The sequence below is a fragment of the Gossypium raimondii genome, chromosome 1, assembly GCF_025698545.1.
Source record: "Gossypium raimondii isolate GPD5lz chromosome 1, ASM2569854v1, whole genome shotgun sequence".
In the NCBI taxonomy this organism is placed as follows: Eukaryota; Viridiplantae; Streptophyta; class Magnoliopsida; order Malvales; family Malvaceae; genus Gossypium; species Gossypium raimondii.
In genome coordinates, this window is record NC_068565.1 from 12530942 (window position 1) to 12558912 (window position 27971).

The window sequence follows — 27971 nt, forward strand, 5'->3', positions numbered from 1 at the left end:
ATTTTGGTCACTCCAATTTTTTTTCAATTTAGTCACTTTAAATAAGATAATTATGTAAATTAGTCACTATCATTAAAATTTCTATTAGCCTTTAACGGATTGCTGACATGGCATATTAACTTATAGAGTGACTAACATGTGGCGCTTTTTTTACATTTGACTAAAGCTTAGAGACCTCTTTATAAAGTTTAGGAGGAAAAGGTTTTGGACTAATTATAGGGAGGACCCTAGACTTTAGTCAAAAGTTAAAAAAATGCCACATGCCACTCAATATGCTAATGTGCCATATTAGTTATCCGTTAAAAGAAAACAAAAATTTTAATGGCAGTAATTAATTTGCACAATTATCTTATTTAGACTGACTAAATTGAGAAAAAAATTGAAGTGATTAAAATAGGTTAAACCTTATTTTAGAGTGACCATGGGAGTAGTTTAACTTTTTTTTTATTTTTTTATTTTAGCCCCATGATTCAAGTGAAGCGGCACATAGGTTTTCCTTTTCTATTTTAAGCTTAAGTTCAGGCTCCAAACTTTTTCAAATAATCAATTTAGTCCCTATAAAATTGCGCATTTATGTAATTTTGTATCAATTAAGGGTGCATTTATTCCACAGAAAATGACTTACAATTTTTTTTCATTTTCCTATGTAAATTTCATGAAAAATAGCTAAATCAATGGAAAATGATTTATGGATTAGTGGGAAATAAGTCATTTTTCATGTAAATTGACTTACTCTTTAAAAAAATATAAATCATTTCTTCCGAAAGAGTTTATTTATGAGTAATTTTATTTTTATATAAAGTTTAACTTCAATAAAGCTTATTATCATATTAATAATATTTTTTATTTAATTTTAAATTATTAAAATAAATTTTATAACGTACAATATTATTAAATATATTTAATAATATAATAAATTATTAATATATTTAATATAATTTATTATTTTAATAATTTTTTGATATTATAATTTTTTAATAATAAATTTAACAATAATAATTTTAAATTTAAACAATATTCTTAATATATTATTAAAAAATATTTATGTCAATATTTTTGTAACACCCCAATACATGACTCGATTGCCAAGTCCGAGATTCAAGGCGTCACATTTGTTGCCAGAGCAACTACGATCAATTACATTCAATTTATACTATTAAATGATCAATTTTCAACTCAATCATGCATACAATACAATATACAACAGTTTCTGGGTCTTATACAAGCTTACGAAAGCTCTAGAACTAACCTGAGGTCGAAATATAACCAAATTGTAAGAACTTCAAATTATTGGGTTGACACCGCGATGTCAAGGGGTTATTCGTCGTGACACAACATACTGAGTAGGTATCATCGCAGTGACCCAAGCCCAACGTCACGTCGTGGCGTGGCAACCTAGTCTCGTCGCAACGATAGACACTCAACGTTGCGACGTGACATACTAACTTCAAATGGTCGAGTTTTGGTAGCTATTTACATTCACGTATAAAACTTCAAATTCATTTGCAATACAATTTAAAAATTCAAAACGCATATCCAATGAATTTTATCATAGTTAATATACCATTCATACATATAGAGTTCAAAAATACAAGTTGATATATCACATTTATACCATTCTTAGCATTTACCAAATCCACCTATTCATTCATATGTATAGATAACAAAAATGGCTATAATTGAGCTTCTTTCATTATATACCAATTCTTGCCATAAGGATTCAAGCTATTAATCATGTCAAGTTACCATTTAAAAATTAAATGTTTTCAATTTAAACCAAAACTGACTCTATCTAGGTACATGCCATATAACGAACCAAAAAGAGACTTTACAAACATTGATGAGTCAGGAATCTCAGTTTGAATGTTGGATTCAATGCTCGGGACCTCGAGATGTACCTAAACTTGTGCACAGGAAAACAAACCGTACGCTGAATGATAAAGCTCAGTGGTATGTTCATGATTCAAGTCAAAATAATATGAGTTTCAATCAATTGTATACATTCAACTTCATATCCTAATAACAATCAATTCATATACAATTCATGCTCATTCTCAATCACATATCAACATATATCTATATATGCCACAATTTGCACAAATTATATTAAATAATATTTGCACTTCTACTCAATTCTCAATATTTATTTCATTTTTTATCTTACCATATTGGCCCTCAGGCTTGTTAATCGATCCGCATGGTCTTTCACATGCTATCAATCAATATTGTTTATAAATATCTGTAATTTAACTTTATAACATTTAATCGTTTTCCAAATATTAATCAACCAAATTCACCATTTATATTTCTTATTAACACAACTCGGACTTGTACAGATACATGTATCCCAACCAACACACCAATTTTGCACTCAGTGCCTCATCGGAATGTCCGAAGTATATAAATTGCATCCAACACTCATCTGTATAACTGAAATAAAAATTGCATCCAGCGCTAATCAGTATAACCGAAATAAAACTTGTGCCCTACATTCATCGAAACGTTTGAAGGAAAATGTGACTAGCACTCATCGACATATAGCCAAAGTAACTCGTACTCAATCTATCCTATGGCATGCCAACTCTATTTGACTCTGCTCGAACAGTTAATAGAGTAACCAATTATCCAATTTATCATATAACCCAATTTACATTTTATCACTTCATTACATAACATAATATGATTCAACCTAATTCAAAGCCAATTTCATATTTTCATTAAGTTACACTATTTTCAATTCTGTTCAATTTAGTCCTCTATTTTGATAACCAATCTCAATAATAACAACTCAATTAAAATAATCATTTTCAAATCACTTCAATATCATACTATGCAAAAAAATATAAATATGCAACAATTATAATGATTCGAATCATAGAAATACAAACCGAAGACTCGAGTTATTCGTCGTCGACTCTCGCCTTTCCTTTCCCTTTCGATAACCTTGTGTTGTCTTTAGCTACGAATAATAATCCAACAATAAACAACATCTCATTCCAGATCAATTCACATTCAATTACAAAGTTACACATATTTTATAATTTATTCAATTTAGTCCCAAAATCCTAGACGAGCATAACTTTCGATCTAAACCTTCGGATTAAAATCTGGTTTCACATATATTCATTAGGGACCTTTTATTTTCTATTCCTACCAAAATTTAGTAACAATTTTACATTTTATTCAAGTTGGTCCTAAATGTATGAAACTAAAATATAAGCTTTACAATTTAGTCCTTTTGTTAAACTAAGCTTAATTTCTATCAATTTCACACCTAGATATTCAAGAAATTAACAATGGAAATTTTCTATAACTTTAATAGTTTCACAAATTGGTACATGGACTAGCTAAATCAAGCTCTCATGAACTCAAATCTACAAAAATTACAAGAAAATGACCTAAATGAGCTTAACAAATTATGGTCAAATTTTTCAAGCTTGGAAGATTTTCTTAAGCTCAACAATGGTGGTCAGTTTAGGTGAAGAAGAAAGGTGATATTCTTTTCTAACTAAGATTTAATTTAGCTTAACTAATTGCATTTAACTATTACTAATCATGCTTACTAACTTAACATCACCATCCACTAAGTCTTATTTGAACATGATTTAATTGCTATTTTGGACCTTTAGTGAATTGAAATTTAAGTCCCCAAGCCATTTACTAATTAAAAATCCATAGCGATTGGACTTTTACAATTTAGTCCATGGGCCTTAATTAAGCATAATTTATGCTAAATCACTTAGCCAATTTTCAAGTCAACAATATATGAACTCTGTAAACAATCCTATTTAATATTAGGCTTGATCCAAAACCATATTTTTTGATACCACTGGAAATCGGGTCATTACAATTTTAATAATAAATATATATTATTAGGGTTTTGTAACCCGAATCCCATTTAATCCGGCCTGAAAAGTTTGAGGTGCAACTCACTTGTTAAATAAATAAAATAGAGAGGCAAAATTGGGGATTTATGGGGGCGAAGGTCCGAGCCTTGTCGCACAAGTTGAATTCGTATAGGACTGTACTTCTTCTATTAGACATTGATTGAAAAAAAAAGATTGTTTAACCCTTAAAAACTGTGCATAGTCGAAAACCTCTTGTATTCTTGTTTTTCAACATTAGTGAATTTCTCCTCCTCTGCCCATAGTTTTTCTCGATAAGGTTTTCCACATAAAATCTGCGTGTTCTTATTTTTCTTTCTTATTGCTTTGTGATCATTCCTACTGTCATTATCGACGTATAGTATAACATATATTGCAATTTATAAATAATTACACTTCCAAAGAAACTCCCAACCCCTAAGACAAAGAGTTACATGAACAACATCTACATCTAATTGATTAATTGACCTGTAATGGATCTTCCATAGGAGCTGAGCAAGGCAAGAGCTAGAAGTCTCATTGGAAATGAAAGGAATGAATCATTGGTTCATTTCAACACATACCTCATGTAATAAGTGTATAGGTTGAATTACGGGCACTTAGAGATATACTTCAACTCGCAAATAGCATTAATGCTCATAAGCTAGAAAATGAACTTAATATCATTGTTATCAAATTGATTCACAATAACGACATCCCTAACAAAAACAAAAACAAAAGTTCTTGTTTGTGATTGCAAGACACTTTTAATTGATCTTAATTAAAAAGTAATCAATCACAAGTCAAAAAGAGGAAAATAAATAAATAAAATTTTGGTTTAGGTTCTTAGAAATTTTGATATTTTATTAGGAATTTTAGTATTGAGATAACAAACCAAAATTTTATTACATACTAACAAATTTTGTTAAACATATAATAAAAAAAACATTTTTCATATGGTGATTTCTTATTCATACGAATAAATTTAAAATATAGAAACTAAAATTAATTTGAGAATAACCCAAAATTTTCAACTAATTCTTTTTTATTTTATTAAAAATTTTGATATGTTAAAACATTGTAGGCTAAGTTTTATAAAATGGCTAGAAATTTTATTAAAAGCTTATGGCGAACTTACGGCATCATAACCCCGCTGTATTTGGGGCAGATGCTATGAGCAGGACCATGTATGGATGCTTCACGAATCACTTTCCGACCAAAAAAAAGACTGATTCTCGATGATAGCGATTGAATGTGGGATATTCTAATTCCAAAAATAGATTCCGTTTTGAGTCAACTCAATTATAAACGGACTTGCATTTACATTAATGCATGTATTTTTTTCTTTTTCTTTTCCTCTTAAAAATGGGTTTCAAATCTTATCATCTGATTATTAAAATTTATAATTCATGTATTTGCGTCACATTCTTATATTTTTATATATTATGATTATGATTATGATTAAAAATTTTATGTTATATAAATTGCATATGATAGAGAAAACGGACAAAGAACAATATAGAAGTGCCTTACCCACGTCGATTACATAGATAAGTTTTTCCAGCTTTATAATAACATGTTTTAGATTCCTCTTGTAACGGAGTGAATGGGTCATGACCATAGCTTCGGACCCAGGAAAGTCCCCGGGCCGCTATCTGCAGAGATGCAGGCTCGGAAATGAGTATTAATCTTTGAGTGGAGGTGGTCTGTCGCAAAACAGGGCTGAGACAAGTGTGGAGCCGATGACCTCTTCGCCAAAGCAAGTTAGCCGAATCTCACAGTTATTCACTTGGTTCTTCACAGGACTAACCGAACGGGGCTTATGATCTCGTAGTTTACCCTTTTTGGTTGTTTTTTTAACCAGATGATAGAAACAATTCATCCCAGCTTTAATCCCTATCCTGTGTTTATGTTTTTGGATTTTCTAAAAAGCTAGGTAAAGTAAACCTCGGAAACTCTCGATTTTCCAAATCCCAGACTTGTTATTTTATTTGCTATGAAAATTAACTCTACACTCTCTCAACATTAGGCAAAAGCATTGATAGCCATTTTGGCTAAATATGGTCAGACATTGTAGGGTACAAATTAAATGAAAATGAGGGTATATATTGATATCTTTAACACAAAATAAGAGTTTTAAGCAATGTTGAAATTTGAACTTGGGCGCTTTGAGAAGACAAAGAGAATGCCAATTAGTTCTAAAAAGTTTACTTGGGTGTTAGGTGTTATAAGTTGAACCCACATTAATTGGCTTGCCAAGTCTTTTCATAAAATAATAATGCAAAAATCTTTATATTTGAATAATACCCACAACTTGAAATGAATGGATGCTTTGGTGGAAAATGATATATGGCTACAATGATGGCCACAAACACACATTTCAGGGGTGGGCTTCCCATGATCTCTGCAGGACATATTACTTGACCAGAACAAAAAGTTGATGCGTACAAGTAGTAAAGGCCTCTCATTTTTATGTGGCTTTCGTTATTGTTGACAGATTTCTGATCAGATTTTGGCCTTTCTATCTCTTTCTACAGTTGAAATAATAACTGCCATCTCAGGAACGTTAAGAGTCAATTTGCACTTGATGATATCAAACTTACGCAAGGTCTTTTATGTTGCCTTTTGCTCTTCGATTTCACTACTTTTATTTGGAGTTCTTTTATCTTCTAATTGTAAAAAAAAAAAAAAAAAAAAACTAGTGCCATGGAACCAAAGTACTGCTAAGCTTAAACCTGATAAAGGCATAGCAAAATCTCTTGATGGAATAATTTCTACACCCACAGGAGACCAGTTAAGTTAAACCACTGTTCATTTGTATTCACATGCTTAGAGCAATTTTTCATGCTTACAATAGTAAATATCTGGTTCTGGTAACAATTTGAGCATAAATCTCTACTTGATCGAAAGTTTGGGGTTAATTTACACCAACAGCTCAAAATAGAAGTAATAAGAAGGTATCATATCCCTGTCTTCTTCAAGTTTCACAGTTTGGCACTACAATGATATCAAATTCAAATTGTGAGTTTGCAAGAGTTTGTAAGATAGAATTCTCATTAGCTTCATAGAGTTCAACAAGCAGAAGCACGAATCATGCTTTTATGTGGTTTTGACTTTGTAATACAAAGAATATAAAATGCAATGTAAAGGGAAGAAAAAAAGGGGCATATTACAATACTTGCAGAAGAGAACCATACAGGACGGCTACGAGAAATATCATAATGCAAGAAAAGGTTTGGATAAAAATAAAGCAATTTATTTAAGCAACACTCTTCTGACAACCATTTAGGAAGGAGCAAGAAAGGAAGAGGCAGAAAAGGGCTCTACTAGTGATTTAATGTTGTACATTTACAAAAAGATCTCTTTCATCATAAAGCATTTCATTTGTGAATAAATCACTAAACAGTGAGGATGTGGAAAATTTGATTCGATCTTACACAGCAACCGGAACAGCCTCATCCAGGGCAATCACACCTGGAAGCTCCTTCCCTTCCAACAATTCTAAACTGGCACCACCACCAGTTGATATGTGGCTCATGACATCAGCAACTCCGACCTTTTCTACAGCAGCAACAGAGTCTCCACCTCCAATGATTGTTGTCACTCCCTTGCCACTAAGTTCAGCTAGCTTCTTTGCAATAGCCTACAAGCAGAAAGCAATCTTAATTCTCACTCACTTACACAACAATTAAAAATAAAAGCAGTCATCTCAAAACCTTATAAGCATACATCCTAACTTATTATTAGTTAAAGGTAGGCAACTTAAAAGCATACATCCTAACTTATTATTTCTATAATTTTAATAATTTATAGAAGTAATTGGAGGAAGGCTTGCTTCAGCTCGTTTGGACTGGAAAGCAAGTGGTTATGAACTTAAAAGTATATCCAACTAGTAGAAAAGGGATACCTTTAACTCTACGTATGCAGGAATATCATCAAGAGCTAAAGTGCACAGTTAAGAAATTCAAGCATACCTCAGTTCCAACTGCAAATTTGTCGAATTCAAACACTCCCATTGGTCCATTCCAGATGATGGTTTGGGTAGTATCCAAAGCTTCATTGAATGTCTTAACAGAATCAGGTCCAATATCCAATCCCATCCAGCCATCAGGGATAGCAGATGCTGGCACAATCTGCAAGTAGCAAAATTTGTTTTTATTCTTGCTAAGACAAGAGAATAAAGGTTAACAAGAACAGTTTATTTCCACTTATAGCTCCGGTCACTGTGATTACTAGCGATTTCTTTTACATAGATTGCTCTGCAAACTTCAAGGGGGGTAGAAAGTAGAAACAAACCTTGCTGTTTGCGTCAGGGGCAAACTTGTCAGCGATAACCACATCAGTGGGTAACAAAAGAGACACTCCTTTTGCCTTGGCCTTTGCAAGAAGTGATGTTGCAAGTTCAAGCTTATCCTCCTCTACCAGGGATGAACCGACTGATAGGCCTTGTGCCTTGTAAAATGTGAAAATCATACCACCACCAAGAAGGAGAATGTCACATTTCTCAAGGAGTGATTCAATGACTCCAATCTTGGAAGAGACCTTTGAACCACCCACAATGGCAGCAAAAGGCCTTTTGGGGATTGAAACAGCACCAACAAGGTAGTCTAGTTCCTGTAACAAGATAGGAATACCAAATGAATATAAGGGTAACCTAAAACGTTAAAATGTAACAACAATAATAATACATAAACAAAAAAAAAGAAGCCATAGTAGTTTAAATGTAATGTCAGAGTTAAACAATGATAACTTCACTTTAAAACATGTCTATTTGAACACAGATATTGAAAACAAACCAAGTTTCTTCAAGAACTTAGAATGCCATATCCTACCTTCTGTAAAAGGAAACCAGCAACTGATGGCTTCAAGAATTTTGTAACGCCCTCTGTTGAAGCATGTGCTCGATGTGCAGTCCCAAATGCATCATTGACAAAGAGATCAGCTAAGGAAGCAAGCTTCTTTGCAAATTCAGGTTCATTCTTTTCCTCTTCCTTGTAAAATCTAACATTTTCAAGAAGAAGAACGCCACCTTCAGGAAGTGCAGCAACTAACTTTTCTACTTCTGGACCAATGCAATCATCAGCCTTGACAACCTGCTTAGTTAATGAGTGTTACTGTCATACAATGGATGAACATCTTATAACTGGAAAATTTTCAGCTTTCGTTAATTACCTGAATGCCAAGTAATTCAGAAAGCCTGGGTACAAGAGGAGCCAAGCTGAATTTTGGAGTAACACCCTTTGGCCGCCCCTGAAAATTCAATGAACCATTGCTTCAATTCTTACAGCTCAAGCCCAAATGGTTAAGAACCCACTATTCTATGTAGAAGGCTTAAATGGCTACGTATTTATCTGAAAAATTAAAATACATCCATTTACAGTATTATGGTATACACACATTATCAAACACAATTTATCTGCTCATCGACATATGTACTTGGGACCATTGAACTTGTATTTGGTTAAATCAAACCTAGAAACTTTTATTTCCATCAAACTACATTATTGAGCTTTGACAATTGATTCAATAAGTCAATTAACCATTAAAGGCCATAAATCTCAAGATACAAGAACTAAGTAGAATCAAGAGAAATGAACTCACCAAGTGGCTAGAGAGAATGACTTTAGCTCCATTCTGAATCAAATGCTTGATGGTGGGAATAGCAGCACGAATCCTGGTGTCATCAGTGATGTTCTGGCTATCATCCAATGGAACATTCAAGTCAGCCCTCACAAACACTTTCTTCCCTTTCAAATCAGCGGCAGTCAAGTCCCCAACACTCTTCTTGGCCATTGAAACAACCCCTCTTGACCCTTTTCCCTTGAAAGATCGAACTTTGGAGGAGACATGGAGGGAAAGCAGAGAGTCCCCAGAAGCAGCGGAGGAGAAGCCTAGGCTGTGGATGAGAGGAGAGGACTTGAGGTGGCGGCGCGTGGAAGGAAGGCGGATGAGGGATGCAGAAGAGCGGGAGGCGGAGGAAGAGGTGGTGGAGGCGGTGGTTTTGAGGAGGGAAAGAGTGGTGGAAGTGGTGGCAGAAGCCATTTGGAGGCGAAGAGAGAAAGAGAGTGGAGAGGCTGAGTTGTAAGTTGTGAAGGCAAAGAGACAAGGAAACTGTGAGAGAGGGGGGGAAAAGGAGTTTATGTAACGGTGGATGGGAATGGCGAAGATGTGGACGTGAAGCGCAAAGGGAGAAATGATTGGATGTGAGGAGGAGGAAATCAGATACCTCTTGTTTTTCTTATCGTTGAGGAGAGGCTGAAGATGTTCGATGCTTTTCTTGATTTGCCCACAGTCCCTCACTGTTTCTCTTTGTCCTCTAATAAAGGTTGCAGCCGATAGGATCTGAATATCAACATTGGGCTGAGATCCCTAATCATATGTTACAACTTTTGACTCACTCAACAAATTACACTAATCCTAATTAGCTCAGCAACCCAGCTTATCAATTATATGCTATAAGTTGACTGGTAATTTTTTACCTAACCACATTAAGTGTACTTTTGTTGCTAAAATCATGTTCTCAAATTTCTTGTTTGCAGCAATAGTTAAAGCTTCTATTCGACACTAAATTGATATAGGTCCACACTTTGTCATCCCCTCCCAATGTTATAATGATAAAAAAGAAAAATTCTCGCATAAAAAAATTACCAAGTGATTCAATAAGCCCCCAACTTAATGAACATCGAGGTACCTTGTTATGGAAATATAAGGCTCTTGGCTACCACAATATTGTACTATGTTTGTTAAAGCTATATTTTTTCATCTTTAGGAACATTCTAGTGTGTAGATTTACCTTGTTATCTTAAGTATTTATTTGGAAAGTTGATTTACTTTGTAAGTGAAGATATTCAAGCATAATGTTTGCAAACAATTGTATAATAATGAGGCTACTATTAACCTTGTTAGAATCGGATAGATATGGATTAAATTATTTGTTATATCCGAAATTATTAGTTTATTAATTCTAAAAGAAAGGTTTCATAGAGATAAGATTGTTAATATGATCTTCATAAACAATCTTTGTTTCCTATTACTCTTTTGTGTTTCTATTCTACTTTCAAATATTGTTTTGTCAAAACCATTCTTACAACATCAATTGCAATAGAAAAGTTTGATAGCTTTAAACCAATGTGCTTTCATTGGTATTGGAGCTTAATTTTAGGCATAATTGAAGGAGATCCCGAGTCTGGTTTACATCTATGTAAGCCATGAAGAAAGGTGGTTCCATCTCACTCCACTTTTGTTGATTGGAGAGGAAATCATACCTATTGGAAAGCAAAAATAAGGGATTTTATTAAGTTCATTGATGAAAGCACATCAAGAGTTGTTGAAGATGGTTGGATTTAATAAGGTAAATATACAGTTGAAGAATAAAGGTAATTCACATTTTTAGTGGACTAGTTATGGAAAAATTTAAGAAAATATCCATGTGTGAATTCGCCAAAGATGCTTGGACAATTCTCCAAAATCAACACGAAGGAAATATATTAGTCCACATGTTTAAACTTTAGATCCTTACTTTTATGTTTAAAAATGTAAGAATTGATGAAAAAGAAACTATTTCTTATTATTATGTTCATTTATATGGGATTTATTATGAATCTTTTGTTTTCATGTATGTTTTTCTGAGGCAAAATTGGTTTGAAAGATGCTTTGGCTATTGTCGGAAAGGTTTTCCATAAAAGTTGCTACAGTTGAGAAAGCCAAATACATAACTACTTTGAGTCTAGATGAACTTGTAAGTTTACTAAGAACATTTGACTTGAACTTAGAATAGGCCAAAATGTCAAGGTAAAACCTAAAAGAAGTATTGCCTTCAATGTCAAATCAAGTATTTCAATTGTTATTCTAACAACTACCTCTATAGCAGGATTGTAAGAAAAGGTGGCACCTTTAGCTAATAATTTAGTGAAGGCTTCATAAAAGGATGATATTTTTGCATAAAAGAAGTGAAGGTGAGTATTGTTGAAAAGTGTCTAATGCTGCTATAGATATTCTCAAAAAGCTTGAGACTTGTAGTGAGAAACTTGACGAGGCATTTGTTGTTGGACGAGTAGAACCTAAACACAAAGACCTAGGTTATATTGACATTGGTCACAAATCTACATGTCCTACTATTTTTTAAGGTTAAATAGTATTTTTTCCTCCCATAGAGATAGGTAAAACGGAGAATAAAAAATATGTTTGTCACCACTATGGAAAGGGTAAGGGTGGGCATTAGACATTATTGCTTCAACTTGATGGATGATAAAAAATAGAGAAAAATTAAATTTCCTTCATCTAATGTTGCTGTAATGCCTTTAATCAGACTCGACTCACCAGGTCTGGATCTTGAGTGTTACTAAACAATACAGAACATTTAACAAAAACAGTTAACATTTTCTCATTTATTTTAAACCTAGTATTTGAAGTTCCAAAAGAAAAACTTAACATTTGGAAATTTAGATTAAATATATGATAAATAACTTATTACATCAGATTTGATATAGATCTTTACAAATTAGAAACTATTTCAAGACAAACACAAAGGCGTAATCAAGACTGCGCCACATATCCCCTGTATGCATAACAACCCACTCTGTCACCAACTTGGCGTACTTCTGGCATTGTCCCTCCAAGCAAAGTCTCTTCTCAATTCCTGAAAAGAAATAGCAAATCTTGTAAGTACAAGAGAACTTAGTAAGCTCATGAACCATACATTGATGGATGCTTTGTAATATTGTGGGAATATCTATGATTCAACTACTACTCTGTATCATTTACTACGACTAATACCATATGATCTTATCACTCTCGTATACGTCAATTATCATACCCTTGTTATACTTAATCTTTCATATCTAATTAACTGGAGAATACTCCCCATTGTTTCATAATTCTCTTGTCCCATAATACTTTCTTAATAGAATATACCTTTAGAAACCACTTCTAACAATCCATACCTTAAACCCATGCTCTTTTCTTAAACAATTGCTCACTGACATTATCTTGGGTAGATACATACATATGGAGGATACTTATACAGAATTTCATACTATCGATTCACACTTAGACATACCTTAATATAGTTTTGTACACATATCCATACTGATAATTCACTGTGTATAACATTGTAACACCTCTAACCCATCTTCGTCGTCAGATTAAGGTTACGGAGCATTACCGTACAACCGAAAGCATTTAAACATTATAACATCCAATAATTTAAATATATCATAAATCATTAATTCTCATAAATTTTGTCCCTAAATCAGGCCCTCGAGACCCTAAAAATAGCTTAGAAGCAATTCAGGACCAATTTGAAATAATTGAGAAAGTTTAGGAAAAAGTTGCAAAAATTGAAAACAGGGGTCACACGATCGTGTGGAATCACCCAGACTGTGTAACATTTGAACAAAGGACACAAGACCATGTCCTCACCCGTGTAACTCACTGAATAGGGTCACATGGCCATGTTACATGACTGTGTGCCAAGCTGTGTAACTCTCTAAGCCTAATTCAAACACCTACCAAATCATATCACATTTACCACTTTCAAGCCGTTACAAGCATGCTAAAATACCATGCATTTCAATTACCCTAAAGTAGTCATCAAGACCTTACTTAACAAGCTTTATAAATTCATCAACTAAACATAAACTTCAAAGACATAAGTATTCTAAATCAACCATTATATACAACCATAAACCATAAACCATCAACACATAAGACCTATACATGCCATTATTAACCTTATCCAAAATGCTTAAAAACTATAAAAATAATTGCTGGATAGTGTGATAGGTCTCCGACCTTCCAACCAAATCGAGCTTCCGATGATTTACAAAATAAAGAAAAGAAACTACGTAAGCAACGAGTGCTTAGTAAGCTCGTATAAACCTTAAACATAACTTACCATTTCAATAATACAATACATAGATTAAACCTAATTCAACACCAATTCCATAAGCTTAGCAAAGCCTAATTAACATCACCAACTCACAAGTTAGTATATCTATCCATAACATAATTGTAATCAACAATAAGATATGTAAATTTCCATATGCACAACATTATTTAGTTCATAAATCCTTTCACCAAATCATGATTCAATCCATTTGCATACTTACTATTTCGTTCCCTTTTCTTACCCGTTGAACATCTAGAATTACATCAGATACTCGGGAAAGCTCACACGAAGTGTGCCTTTACATATAACTGTAACTTTTCCTTTACATCATTGCTCACACGAGCTGTGGGTCAGAATGTAAGCTATACGATGCTGCTCATACGAGTTGTGGAGAATCCGCAACAAATGCAGGACCTCAGCCATCAGTAGGACATTTAAGACCAGCACTCGAAACATGAAATCCCTAATGACATGTCATTTGTATCCTAAGAATTCCTAAGGTTCAACTGGGACTCGATATCCGTCAATTCATCATATCATTGATGCATTTATATATATATATATTTAAGTTTGTTTATATCAAACCAACATAATGAACATTCAATTTAACTAGCATAAAAATGGTTACAATTCTTACGAACTTACCTCGATGACTAGGGGCGTAGAAGTTAGACCGAACTAATCCGAAGATTTAGCTTTTTCTCGATCTAAGTCCGAACATGGTTTATCTTGATCTAAATAGGTAATTTCAATCAATTAAATACTTCTAGTACTCAATTTAATTCACATTTCATATTTATGCAAAATTTCCAATTTGCCCCTAATGTTTTAACTTTTCACAATTTAGTCCTTAAACTTATAACTTAAAATCTAACCATTTTAATCAAAATCCATGCTAATCAAATATGAAAAGGACATTGAAACAACCCATATTTATCATCATTTCACAATAAAACCCTAGAACTTATACCTTTAACAAATTAATCCCTATTTCTAAAATTTATCAAAAATCACTTAACAGAACTTGTTTATTTTTCAACAAAGATTCATAATCTATCAATTAACATAAAAAATCATTCAAAAAAATTCATGGTAAGCCTTTAACAGTTTTGCAAATTAACCCCCAGGCTAGCTAGATTAAGCTAAAACGATTTCAAAAACATAAAAATAATTAAAAACGGGATAAAAAACACATACCATGCACTATAATGAACCTAGCCGAACCAAGCACTCATCCATAGAGGTTTTCTTCCTCTTAAAATGGGTTAAGGGTGAACATAAAAGACGATACCTAATTTCTATTCTTCCATAAAGACAAACATTGAGTTTCATTACTTACTAGATATTCTTGACAGTTCACGCCACATAGACTTAGCAGAACACCATACAGACATTTAGATAGTGTATGACATTAAGGTGATCCATTCAGTGTTCACCACAAAAGCATTCCTTTTAGAGTTCGCTACAAATGAATTCCTTTTAAAGTTCGCCACAAAGGCTATTATTTAAGAGTTCACCACAAAGGTTATTCTTAGTTGTCGTGTTTACAAAATGGATTTGCCTAAACTCACATTACATGAAGTTTTCCCATCATCGTCCTGGGACACGTAAAAAACCCCATTGGGTAATCACCATTCCTTAATTCTTTTTCAGAGGGTGCCATGGCCATGGACTTTTCTTCAGAATTCCTATTTTCAGTCCTAACAGACTCCATCAAACACCACCGTAGTGAACAGACATAGACTCTGTTGACAAACTCTGCATACATTGACACAATCTAAATTCAACGTTTTACTTCACTAATATACACCCAAACAGAACACACATATCATAACATACATTTCAAGCATATACATACTCAGCCATACTTCAATGTTTCAATACTCGTACACCAATCATAACATATTATACAATTCATGACTTTGGATCCATCGTTCAATCAATTTTTTAAACACGACTCACAATATGAATACTATACATGTAGGACTCAGTATAGGCTCACTTGAATCTCACCTACTACAATTCAAAGCTCCAGACCCAAATATCCACCACGAACCAGCAACAACCATTTCTTAAAAGCATAATTTCACCATTAATACTCTTGTACATACAAATTACTTATAATTTCAATCGTTAACAATCCCATGCAGAAATCTTATGCTTACAATCTCGCTATTCAATTACCAAATATAGATTTACTCATTCAAAAATTAATATGCAAAACTGAAATACTTACCCTGATGCAAAGTAACTACTAATCATAAAAGAACCTTAGCCTCTAGATTATCGATGTAGGATACAGTCAGATTTAAGGAAGGTTTCAGTATATACCACTTAAGGAAGAGGAAGGAAAAGAAAGAAGAACCTCTTTTAAAACACATTCTCACATATAAATATGACTTATCTTGCTTAGTGAAATTTAACAAGTGTCATACATATAGAAACTTGCCTTCTTATTGGCTTGCAATTTTTGAGAAAAGTATAAATAAGTTCCTTTCATCAAACTTATCAGGCTGAACCATATAGTTGATTTCTAACCTGATTACTTAAAGTCTAACTAGCACAGTATTCTATACAAACCATGCGTACTATACATTTGGTGAATACTCATCCCATATTTCTCTTTTATCCATTAACACGAACGTCTCTTTAATATAGCAGAATATCATGAAATCAAATTCGTACTAACTTTAATGGCGGTTACTATATGCCCATATGTATGTGCCAAAACAATCTTTTAGGCGGATAACACCACACCAGACAGACTGTTTACTACTATACACTTAAAACTTTAGATCCGCCAGAACTAGGTGTTACAATTGCAACATCTCAAAGAATATTTCAGCAATAACATATATGCAACAAGAAAAAAGACAAACATGTTAAATGATTTGAGATGAGGTAATTCCAAAAGTGTTACTCATACTATTACAACACCAAAATAAAAAAGCAATAAAAAATAAAAATATATTTGAATGAGAAAAGATCAACCACATTTTATGTAACACCCTATACCCAATCCGATCACCAGGTTTGAGCTAGAGGATGTCACATTCATTGTTTGAGCAACTACAATTAATTACAATTTATTTTAATAGTTAATACATATTATTAAGTTCAAAACATTATTAAGTCATATTATACAATCATATACGAGCTTTCAAAAGCTCTTTAGATAATATGAGGTCAAATAAAGATCAAATTGTAAAATTTTCAGACTATCGATTTGACATCGCGACTTTGGGAGCTCTAGGTTGTGATATAACTCATTGACTATCCCTCATTGCGACATTGAAGGCCTGACTTCCCGACGTCACTCGTTATTTTCAAAAGGTCTTTTACACCTAAAAAAAAGATCAAAAAGACTAGTGAGGTATGCATGTTAAATATTTTGATACACTATGGTATTATAATCTGACACCCTATTGGCTTGCTGACGAATTAGAGTATTGACGCATACTGGCGTAAAATATCCACCTGTTGACGATGCCTAAGGATTTAATTACAGGGTATCTTCAAGTGAAGAAAGAATAAGCTCAAGAAATAGTACGCCATAAAGTTTTGGCTGAGCATAAAGAGCCTACCAAGTGCATGAGAAAGCTGTAGGAGACTTAACTATCTTTAAGACCACGCTGTATGCGAGTCACCGCCAAGGTATAGTACGCTCGATTTGCATGAGTACTGTTCAAGTTGGTTCTTGTAACAGAATTAGCTAGAAGTTAATTGGATTGATTTGACCTTCCCCATGACTGATCAAATAGTAACGTAGGTCTTTACCAAATTTTCTTTTACCTACGCTCGATTTTGGTAGAGAAATCAGGGGGACCAAGAGTTTATATAAGGTGATAGGTGAGGGGGATTTAGGAGATGGTTTTTCTTTCTACTTGTTGCTCTAGTCCTTCTTTCTAACCTAAATGTTATATTCTTCTTTGCTAATCTAGAGCTAAGGTTTCGTTTAATTAGTGGATGATTCAACCTTCTGGCAAGTTTTATAGTTCTATATGTTACAATTGTTGAACAGTAAGGATGTTAAAAGATGTAAGAACAATAGGGTGTGAGAAGAAGGCCCTACATGAGGGTCGCATATAGTTGAAACATCAGTAAACTATCTATAATGAGTATTTTAATGGAAATCCCATAATCTGTTAAGCAATTGCTGCTGCTGGTTTGAGAAGGACAACCGAAACAGAAGTTCAGACCGGAGGTAAAGGTGGGTCTCTAGTGAGTCTCTAGACACGACTTCTGTGTGATATTTTATGATAATTCTTTGTATGGTTGATGTTATTGTATTTGTGCTTGAGGAGTTGTTGTATGTATGTGTGTGAAACTTTTCTGTGAAACATCTGCAAGTATGTAAATGAAATGTATAATATGTTGCTTGAATATGACAATGTGTGGTAAGCACGCATAAGAAGTTATGTGTTAGAAAATAGGACTCTATTATGGGTATGAGAGAAATATATGTAAATGTGTTGATTATGTTAATTGAGTGATGCATGACAAAGTATGGTTAGTGATAAAAGGGTTCGAGTTGAGTGTTGGAAAAATATGTGATATGATAATGGACCTCTCAGTGATGCTTTGATGACATCTGACGGGACAGTAAGCATGAAAAAAAGGGTAGTATGGCAGATATGTGGAAAGACTATGACCATGACCATGGCACATTTTGGAAATGACGGATGAACTGTATTTATCTACTAGGGTTTCTAAGTATCTCGGGGGCGATGATGGGCAAACCTTAGGTAATGCTGAGTTTAAGCAAATCCATATTGTCAAACATGATAGTTTATGTGGTGCCTTGGTGGCAAACCAAATAAGGCCTATGTGACATATTATCTGGAAAGCCTTTATAGCGAGTTACCTGAAAGGCCTATGTGGCATATTATTTGGGAAGCCTTAGTGGCGAAGTTATCTGGAAATATTTGGGAAGCCTTAGTGGCGAAGTTATCTGGAAAGGCTTTGACACAAGTTATCTGGAAATCATGTATGGCAAATTCTGTAATGCTTAAGTGACGAGTTTTTAGTCTGCCTTTATGGTGGGATCTAGGTATGCCTTTGAGGCATTTTTTGAAAGAGTTTTCAATAGGGTAACCGACTAATAAATCTACCATGGTAACCCGCTAGGACAAAGAGTTGGCATATCTGTAATTACGTGTGGTGTAAATGTCCGCTAAACCTAGAAGTTTTCACATTATGTATCAAAGTCATTTGAGTTTCTATTGGATGATCTAAAATATTGCATTCATCAAACTAAGTTCATTGTTTGGATTAATTTGAAGATGCTGTGTGACTAGAGTGTTGACAGTCTGCCAAGCCAGTATAAGAATCCGCTAAGAGTAGTATCTGTATGTATATCATTTTAAGGAATCTATCCAACTTATATCTTCAAAGAGATAATGTAATTAGGATCCACAATAAGGTGCGAAGTCTGGGATTTGTCAATCGAGCGATATGTGCATAAGGGGCTCAAGTGCAGAAATTGGCGTATTGTTATCCACCATGAATCAAAAAAGTATTTGCCAAAGTCTTAAAGGAAGTCCAGAATCTTTATGTCGAGGAATCAAACAACAATGTTTAAAGGTAATATTGGTTGAGACTTACAAGTTCTGTTGAACTCACAAGTATCTATTTGTAATGTAGATTTTTGGAATTGAACTAGTGCACCAGAAGGGACCAAGCCAAGAATGCTCCAATGTGGCAGTTTGAAGTACGATATTATGCATACAGAGGGGCGTTTTTGGATATATGATGAATAGTACTCTATGCCATGATTAAGCCTATTTTAACAAATATTTAAGTGTAATGTCTTATATTGCTTTTGAGAACATGTTGTATTTAATTATGTTTCCTTCAAAATCTTTTGACTTAGATAAGAAAATAAATAAATAAGAAATATGTTCAGTGTGGATTTCGCTAGTTGTAAATTTTTTGTTAAGTATTGTGGCATCCTATATTTGGGTCCAATAAATTGGGTTGGGCATAGAGTAGAGGTGATCATGGGCAAGGTGGCCCGGCCCAGCACGATGGCCCGCTCGAAATATGGGAGGGTTCGGGTAAAAATATAGGCCTGAAATATGGGTTTGGGTAAAAAATGAGGCCTGTTTAGAAAACGGGCTAGGCCTCAAGTACCACTTTTTTGGCCCAAGCCCAGCTCGGCCCGAATATATAATAAATATATAATTTGTATTTTTTTAATTTTAAAATATTTTTGAAATACTTTTTTTATTTTTTTATTTTTAAAATAAATTTTTGGTGTTTATTAAAAAAATAGGCCGGGCCGGGCCGGGCTCGGGATTAAGAATTTTTTCCCGGGCTAGGCTTGGACAAAATTTCAGGCCATATTTCGGGCCGGGCAGGGCCCAGGCCTAGGACGAGGGCTGAAATTTTTTTCTGAGCCCAGCCCATGATCACCTCTAGTATAGGGTGTTACAAGGTCTATATGGTACCTATTCAGACCACTTAAAATAATCCATCAAATGCCTCAATTCAACTATTTCAGCATATATCATTCTTATATGCTTATTTCTAACCTTTAGTATCACATGTATATATATAAAAATTACACAAAATCATTAACTCAACCTCAAATCATATAACAATTTCTACAAGCTAACCATTTAAACCAGTTAGCTACTACTTATGCCAATATCAAATATGCATCAAAAAAGTTATGAATATTAGACTTGTAATAACCCAGAAGTTAGTGGTGTTGGAAAGGTGGTTTTGGAACCTCGTTTTTCGTTGATCGAGTTTGTAAATGTTATTAATTAATATTACGATTCAATTATAGTATTATATTGAATTTTAGTTTGACGAATTTGGTAATAGGATAGTTAGTTAATGTATAAATATTTCGACCCTAAAGTTAGTAGAATTGGAAAATGAGGTATCAGGATCTTTTTTTCATAAACCGAGATCGTAAATATTTTTATTAAATATTTATAAATTTATTATATAGGTGAATTGAATTTTGGATAGGTAATTTCGTTGAATTAGTGACTAATTAAGGTATGAGGACTAAATCATAGAAGTTATAAAAGTTAATCTCTTTGGATTTTAAAGGTTTAAGGATTTAATTAGTAATTAAACCAAGGCCTAAAATGGGAAATAATCCATTTTAGAACTTGGTGGATGATTTAGTGAGTGATATTGATAAAATATATGTTTAAAAGTATAATTATAATATTATAATATGTATATAAGTAAAAATAGAAGAAACAAAACACCATTTAGTTCATATTCTTTCTTTACAAACCAAAATAGCAAATAAAAACATCAAGAAGCTATATTCGAATGCTTCAAACAATCGACACTTGTATGGTAAGTCAAATTGAGCTCGTTGTTCGTAAATTTTACATTTTTGTGATTGTTGTAGCTTGATTTAACTAACCTGCATGTCATTTTTCAAAATGTTTATAGTTCCTAAAAATTTGAATTGTTGAATTCTTGATGAAATTGATGTTAAATGGTTAGATTTTAAGCTTAGATATGAAAATGGACTAATTCGTAAAGTGGAAATTGTTAATTTTGAACTTAGGGACTAAAGTGTAATATTTTGAAATTGGCATGAAATTTATGTAATTATAGATAATAAAGGGTTGTAGAAGGATGAAATTGAGATTGATTTAGAAATCAAAACTTAATTTTGAAAGTTTTGGTAATTTCAATTTTAGGGACTAAATTGAATAAAATACAAATTTTAGGGGCATTAGAATAATGAAATTGAGCTGAAAAATGCTTATAGTAGGATGAAATAAGAGAGCTGGAATTGATAAATTGAATTGAATTATTGAATAGACAAAAAATGGGCCAAATCGAAGATAATGAGGAAATGAAAAAATTTGTTGATTAATCCTTATAGAGTTGTTTGTTGCTATTTTGACCAGGTAAGTTCATAACATATGTTTGTGTTAAATTTTATGTGTTTACAATTATAAATTTAAATATGTTTAATTAAAAGTTGGGTTGTTTACGATTTGGTACAAAATGTGAGATATCGACTAAATCATAAAGAATTGACTGATAAATTTGAATATAATGAATTGCAATATAAGATTGATTAGTTGAATTGAATCAAATTGATACGATTATGTTTGATTTTTGAGATAAATGACTAAATTGAATATATTTAAAAATATTGTATATTGTTGTAATTGCAAAATTGGCTTTAGATGAGTTAGAATATTATGCATATAAGTTGATAATTGGATGATTAAATGACAACATTGAATTGAGAAATTGGGTTATAAATGAAATTTAGTAAATTGCTACCCTATTATCTGTTCGGACAAAGTCGGATATAGTTGGCATGCTATAAGATAGGAAGAGTTTAGGGTTACTTCTACTACGTGTCGATGAGGCATTGGGTGCCAAATCATTTCGATTATACCGGTGAGCACAGGGCGCAATGCATATACTTTGGATTTGTTCGATGAGGCACTGAGTGCCAAATTAGTGTGATTGGTTGGATCTGTGTATTCGTCTGAGTTTAAGTCAGGTTAATAGGGATACAAAATGTAAATTGGATAAATGATATTCGAATTGAATTGATATTATGATTTGATGTTTTATAGACACATTGTGATATACGGATATCGATAACATGTAAAAGATCATACGAACCGATTATACAAGCCTGGATGGTCGATATGGAAGTGTGATGAATCAATCAATTTGATTCGAAATTCGAATAATGAAATGAAATAATGATTGACATTAAATTGAAATTGGATGTATAGTTGATAAATAAATAAAATGATATGATATTATGAGAATGATGTTCATATGGTTAAATGTTGAATTGGTTTTGGGAATGATATTGAAATGTGATTCTAAGTGATTTGGCTTATTTCATATTTGAATTGTTATATGATGAGTTTAAATGTTAATTCACCTTTTTTATATTTGATTTACCATGTTAGGCAAGCTTTACCAAGCTAAGTAACATGTAGTGTTTAATTATAAACTGAGGTAAGTTACTTGGTTTAATGCCTATGAATTTACTAAGCATTCGGTATGTTTACCTCGTCGTTTCCTTTTCCCCGTAGATTTCCAACTTGCAGAACGTGTCTAGCGGATTGTTGAGGATCTCACACTATCTTGTTATTGATTTGGTAATCTTTCTATCATTTAAATCTCGATTTTGTGGCTTGTACATAGGTTTTATGTAATAGTAATGTTGAATTGATTGTTGGTTAACCTAGTATGTATGGAATTACGGAACTTAACATTCATATGCATAGATGTATGAATCAGAAACTTGCATTATGTTGTGTATGGCATCTAATTGCCATAATTGAACTCGATTTGGTATGGTTAAACTTGGTTTGAATAGCTTACAAGCATGAAATGTATAAATTGATGTTTGATTGGGATGGATTGGTATGAAATGGTGCCAAATTGAGGCATATTGGTTTGTTTGGTTTAGAAAGGGATAGATTAATGCATTGGCATGGTGCAGAAAATTAAGGTGAAGTTATGTACCAAATGGATTAATGGTATAGTTGGCTTGGAATAGGTACCAAATGACTTGATTTTTGCCAAAAACAGTCATTGTCTTGATGACCACAATTCCTTATCGCAACCTTGGTCGAATAATAGGTGACGTTGGGTGGCTTGACGTCGTGATGTGACAAACTATGTGGTGACATCACGATGTGGAGGAGGTGAAGTCCCTACTTTGGCCCTAGATTTCCAAAACTTTACAATTTGGTCCTATTTCACGCTCAGGTCAACAAAAAAGCTTTCATAAGCTCGATTAAAACTCGGATTCAACTGTGTATCATAATATCTGGGTGTTTATGATATGATTGAATATTTGAAATATTTATTTATAAAATATTTGATCTGAAATTTTAAGAGTGTTGCAAAAATGTCTTTATTTGATCTCGAGTTGACTTTAAAGCATTCGTATGCTTGCATAAGACCCAGAAAAGAATTTTCATGTTATTCTGTAACACCTCTAACCCATCTTCCCGAATTAGGGTTACAGATCATTACTGATCAATTGAAATTCATTTAACATTGTATCATTAAATATATTAACATTATTAAAAACCAACCAATCATATGCATTTTGTCCTTAAATCGAGCCTTCGAGGCCCTAAAAATAGCTTATAAGTGATTCGGGAGTAAATCGAAACAAATAAGAGATTTTAAGAAAAAGTTGAAAAATTTCCAAAATAGGGGACACACGGGCTTGTGGAATGCCCCAAGCCGTGTAACTTTCGAAATAAGGACACACGGCTATGTCTCAGCCCTTGTCCCTGCCCGTGTAACTCACTGAGCTGGACCACACAACCGTGTCACAGGCTGTAGGCCAGACTGTGTAACTTTCTGACTTGAGACACATGGCTGTGTGCTAGGCCATGTAACATATTGAATTAAAACACACGATTGTGCCTCAAATTGTGTGTGGCACACGACCAAGTGACATGGGCGTGTCCCAAGCTGTGTGCACCTAAATGAACCTTAGCAGGCAAGTTTATCATTTCAAGCTTACTTGGACCCTAAGTAATCCATTTACCAACCATTAAACGTATTCAAATTGACATTATACAATCTTAAAACATGCTAAACCAACCATCCTAAGTGCCTAACCAATGTACCATCATTGGTACCACAAGTATATACAATTGTACAACAAAATGAATTATCAACCAAAACATGTTAATTCACACAACTTAGGCCCAACCAATATGCCTATCATAGGCACCTCAAAACTTAAACTAAAAACATCTTCCTTCATTCACAGATATCATAATAAGTAAACTACTTGCACTTAAGATCATAAATTAAAAATTTACATATAAAAAAATAACAATGACAAAGCAAGCCTATTACATGCCATATAATCCAAAATAACATTCTAAAAACTACCGAAAATGGATGGATAGTGTGATTTGAGTGTTCATTCGAAAGTCCAACCTTCAAAACTATCTACAATAACGAAAAATAACACAAGTAAGCTTATTAAAGCTTAGTAAGTTCGACGTACAAAAATAATAAATCTTACCAAAGTAAATATAACAATTCAATAAAAAATGATCCAATAACACATGCTTTTTGTCATCTACAACTACATATCGGTGAAATGCATCTCTCCATTCAAAGCTTAACCAAAGTTCTCCGAGAATAATATACATATCCACAAAATAATCAATTCTAGATATCAAATATACATGTCATGCCATTCAAAGTCATTATATAAGTATAATACAATAATTTATGATTTGATGAATGACTTACAGATACGAGCACATCAATCCATATGAAAACATGCCAAATGCTCATAAGAGCTAATCCATCTGATAACACGCCAAAACATGGGGTATAATACAAGAGTTCGTAACAAATGTTACCTCGGCCTACTCAGGAAAAATATATATATCACATCACATCAATCTCCAGTCCAATCCCCACATAACACTCCGTCATTCAAATGTACTCTATCTCGCATTCATCCGACCAAGTATTGAAATTCATTAATATTTTTCAAACAAATTTACATCAACAATAAAAAAAATTATGTCTATTATATCATATTATATCATCAAACATTTCATATAGATATTAAATTATAAACCGTACGAACTTACCTGGACTAAGTTGTAATAGTTGCAGAAGTTCAGGGACTATTCCACAATTTTTCCTTTTCCGTGTAAATCAACAGGGTCTTGATCTAAAATGTAAAATTTCCAATTATTAGATTACATTCCATATTTTAATTTAATTTACATGTTATACCCTTTTATTTTTTAAAATTACACAATTGCTCTTAACTTTTATAATTTAATCCTTTAACTTTGAAAATCATTAAATTGACCATTTTATAGAAATCAAATCAAAACCAAATATTCTAGGCCGTTAAAAAGTCCCTATTATACCTCAAATTCACCATCAAACCTTAAAATTTTGACATTTTAACAATTTAATCCTTAAATCAAAATCTAACAAAAATCACTTCACAAAACAACCAAATACCACAATCAAAGCTTCCAACACATAGTTATCATAAAAAAAAAATTCAATATTCATCAATGAAAAATTCTAAATTTTTAACAGATTCAAAAACGAATGTATGGGCTGGCTGGACTTAGTTGCAACGATTACAAAAACATAAAAATTACAAGAAACGGACATCGATTTCACTTACATGCAAAGTATTAGACTTGGCCAATTCTTCAAGCTACTCTTTCATGGCTTTTCGGCAATGATGAAGAAACAAATGAAGAAGAAATGCTTATTTCTTTTAATTTGTTTAATTTACCTTTGATTTATTTACAATTTTGCCATTAAACATATAATATTCAATTCATTTTCATTCAACATGCCGTCCAACATTAATAATTAGGGACTAATTGATACATAGGTACTTCCTCATTTAGCAATTAAGCTATTTGATCACTTAAATGTAATAATCACTAAATTTGACACAATTTTAATTTAGTCCTTTTCTTAAATTAACTACCTAAACAATAAAATTTCCTAACCAAATTTTAATACGACTCTAATGACTCCGTAAATATTCTATAAATAATATTTACAAGTCGACACGACATAAATTTGTGGTCCTAAAACTATTATTTCGTTAACACTGAAAAACGAGTTGTTACATATTCTATGTTGTATTATTGACTGATTGCATGATTGATGAAGTGAAATGATGTTTTTACTATGAATTTGCCAGTAATTACTCCGTTAATGAATGTGACACTTTATTGCTCGAGCCCGTCGATCGAGTCAGATAAAGAATGTTACAAGACTTAAAAATTTACAAAAGGAACTTAACGATTCCCTTATCAAGCTCACGATAATAAAGGAGAATAAGAAGAAATTTTTTCCATTCTCTTCTATGATGTTGGTGGAAGGAAGAGAAGTATGAATGGCTAAATGTTTTTCTCTCACCCGAACTCTCAATATCATGTTTATCCTATAATTAATTACTCTTAATTTAATAATTTAATCAAATGGATGACAAGTGAGCTCCTAAATAAAGTCCTTATTTTAGCTTGACTTAGAAGATTCAATCTCGAAACCAGCTTTTTTGACACTAACAAAAATCGGGTCGTTACACAATAAATTATTCAATTGGTTACATAAAATTGTTTTCCGACAAATTTGATAATTACGAATCTTATTGACTCACCAATGGTGTGTCATCATACATTGAATCAAGGGGACTCCTTCTCAATTTGATGCTAAAACAATATTGTTTGATTATTGAGTCAACCTTCTAAACCGAAGAATTAACGAATATTGATGTGGAGAGTATAAATGCAATGCATAAATTGTATAAAATTGAAAACTTAAATAAAAATTAAAAATTCTAAATAATATAAAAAATTATCCAAAATATTGGAAAATTACAAAATTTACAAAGAAATTAGAAATTCAAGAAAATATATAAAATTTAAAAGTAATTATAAGCAAATTTCAATAATTTATAAAATTTTATAAAATATTTGTAATTTTATCAAAATTTAAATAATATTTCAAATTTTAATTCTTTTCAATTATTACTTTTGAATATTTTAAATTTTATAAATTGTAAATAAATTTTATTTTTATGAAAGAAATTTTGATTTATCATAATTTTGTAACTTTTGATTTTTAATATGTTTATTGATATGATAGATACAATAAACAAATGACGTGGCATGTTTGTCACATGTAACAAGGTTAACCTCATTTAATGAAACGACCTATCTCAAATCTTATCAAACAATTGTGTATATATATGTAAAAGCAAGTAAAGTCTGAAGATCTGAGAGCAAACAATGAAGACGATGCTAATTAAAATTAAAGGAAGATGGATGGTAAAAAGAAGTTTAATTTCTTTCTCTTCACCAAGAACTTATCACATTTTTCTGCACTGCAATGAAAAACTTGGTTATGGAGGATGTTTAGTAGCATCTGTAAAAATGGGTTTCAAGATCACAATACATCAAACAAAAATTTTAGTTATCTCTTTTGATTGAAATTGAACAAATGAATTAAAGGTCTCAGACTAGTACTATATAGTTTTAAAGGTAAAAAGCTACAGCAAAAAAACAAAAGGATGTTAAGTCGACTAAGCAGGAAACTTTAATGTCAAACTTTTATCAGATGATTAAGCTGGAGAAAACAAAAGTTCTATCACACATTAAACTTTGAGAATTTTACATATCACTAATTTTATTTGTCTGAAAAATAATAAACCAAACAACCCATCACTA

At 32.5% G+C, this 27971-nt stretch overlaps 1 protein-coding gene across 1 annotated transcript; it reads right to left on the reverse strand.

Annotated features, from left to right (window-relative positions):
* Positions 1 to 6657: 6657 nt before the first annotated feature.
* On the reverse strand, positions 6658 to 10153 carry LOC105782676 (phosphoglycerate kinase, chloroplastic). Its single transcript, XM_012607574.2, has 7 exons — positions 9465 to 10153; positions 9036 to 9113; positions 8696 to 8956; positions 8160 to 8477; positions 7838 to 7996; positions 7301 to 7506; positions 6658 to 6860 (listed from the first exon to the last, which is right to left on the reverse strand). The coding sequence occupies exons 1-7, from the start codon at positions 9903 to 9905 to the stop codon at positions 6848 to 6850; spliced, it is 1476 nt and encodes a 491-aa protein (XP_012463028.2). The 5' UTR covers positions 9906 to 10153; the 3' UTR covers positions 6658 to 6847.
* Positions 10154 to 27971: the final 17818 nt, after the last annotated feature.

Excerpts from the sequence above, each read along its gene's own strand:
- LOC105782676 (XM_012607574.2), bottom strand. The coding sequence starts at position 9,905 with ATGGCTTCTGCCACCACTTCCACCACTCTTTCCCTCCTCAAAACCACC. Across the intron at positions 7,997-8,159 it reads CCCCTGACGCAAACAGCAAG|ATTGTGCCAGCATCTGCTAT; the intron begins GTTTGTTTCTAC and ends TGCTACTTGCAG. Across the intron at positions 7,507-7,837 it reads AATTTGCAGTTGGAACTGAG|GCTATTGCAAAGAAGCTAGC; the intron begins GTATGCTTGAAT and ends TTCTGCTTGTAG.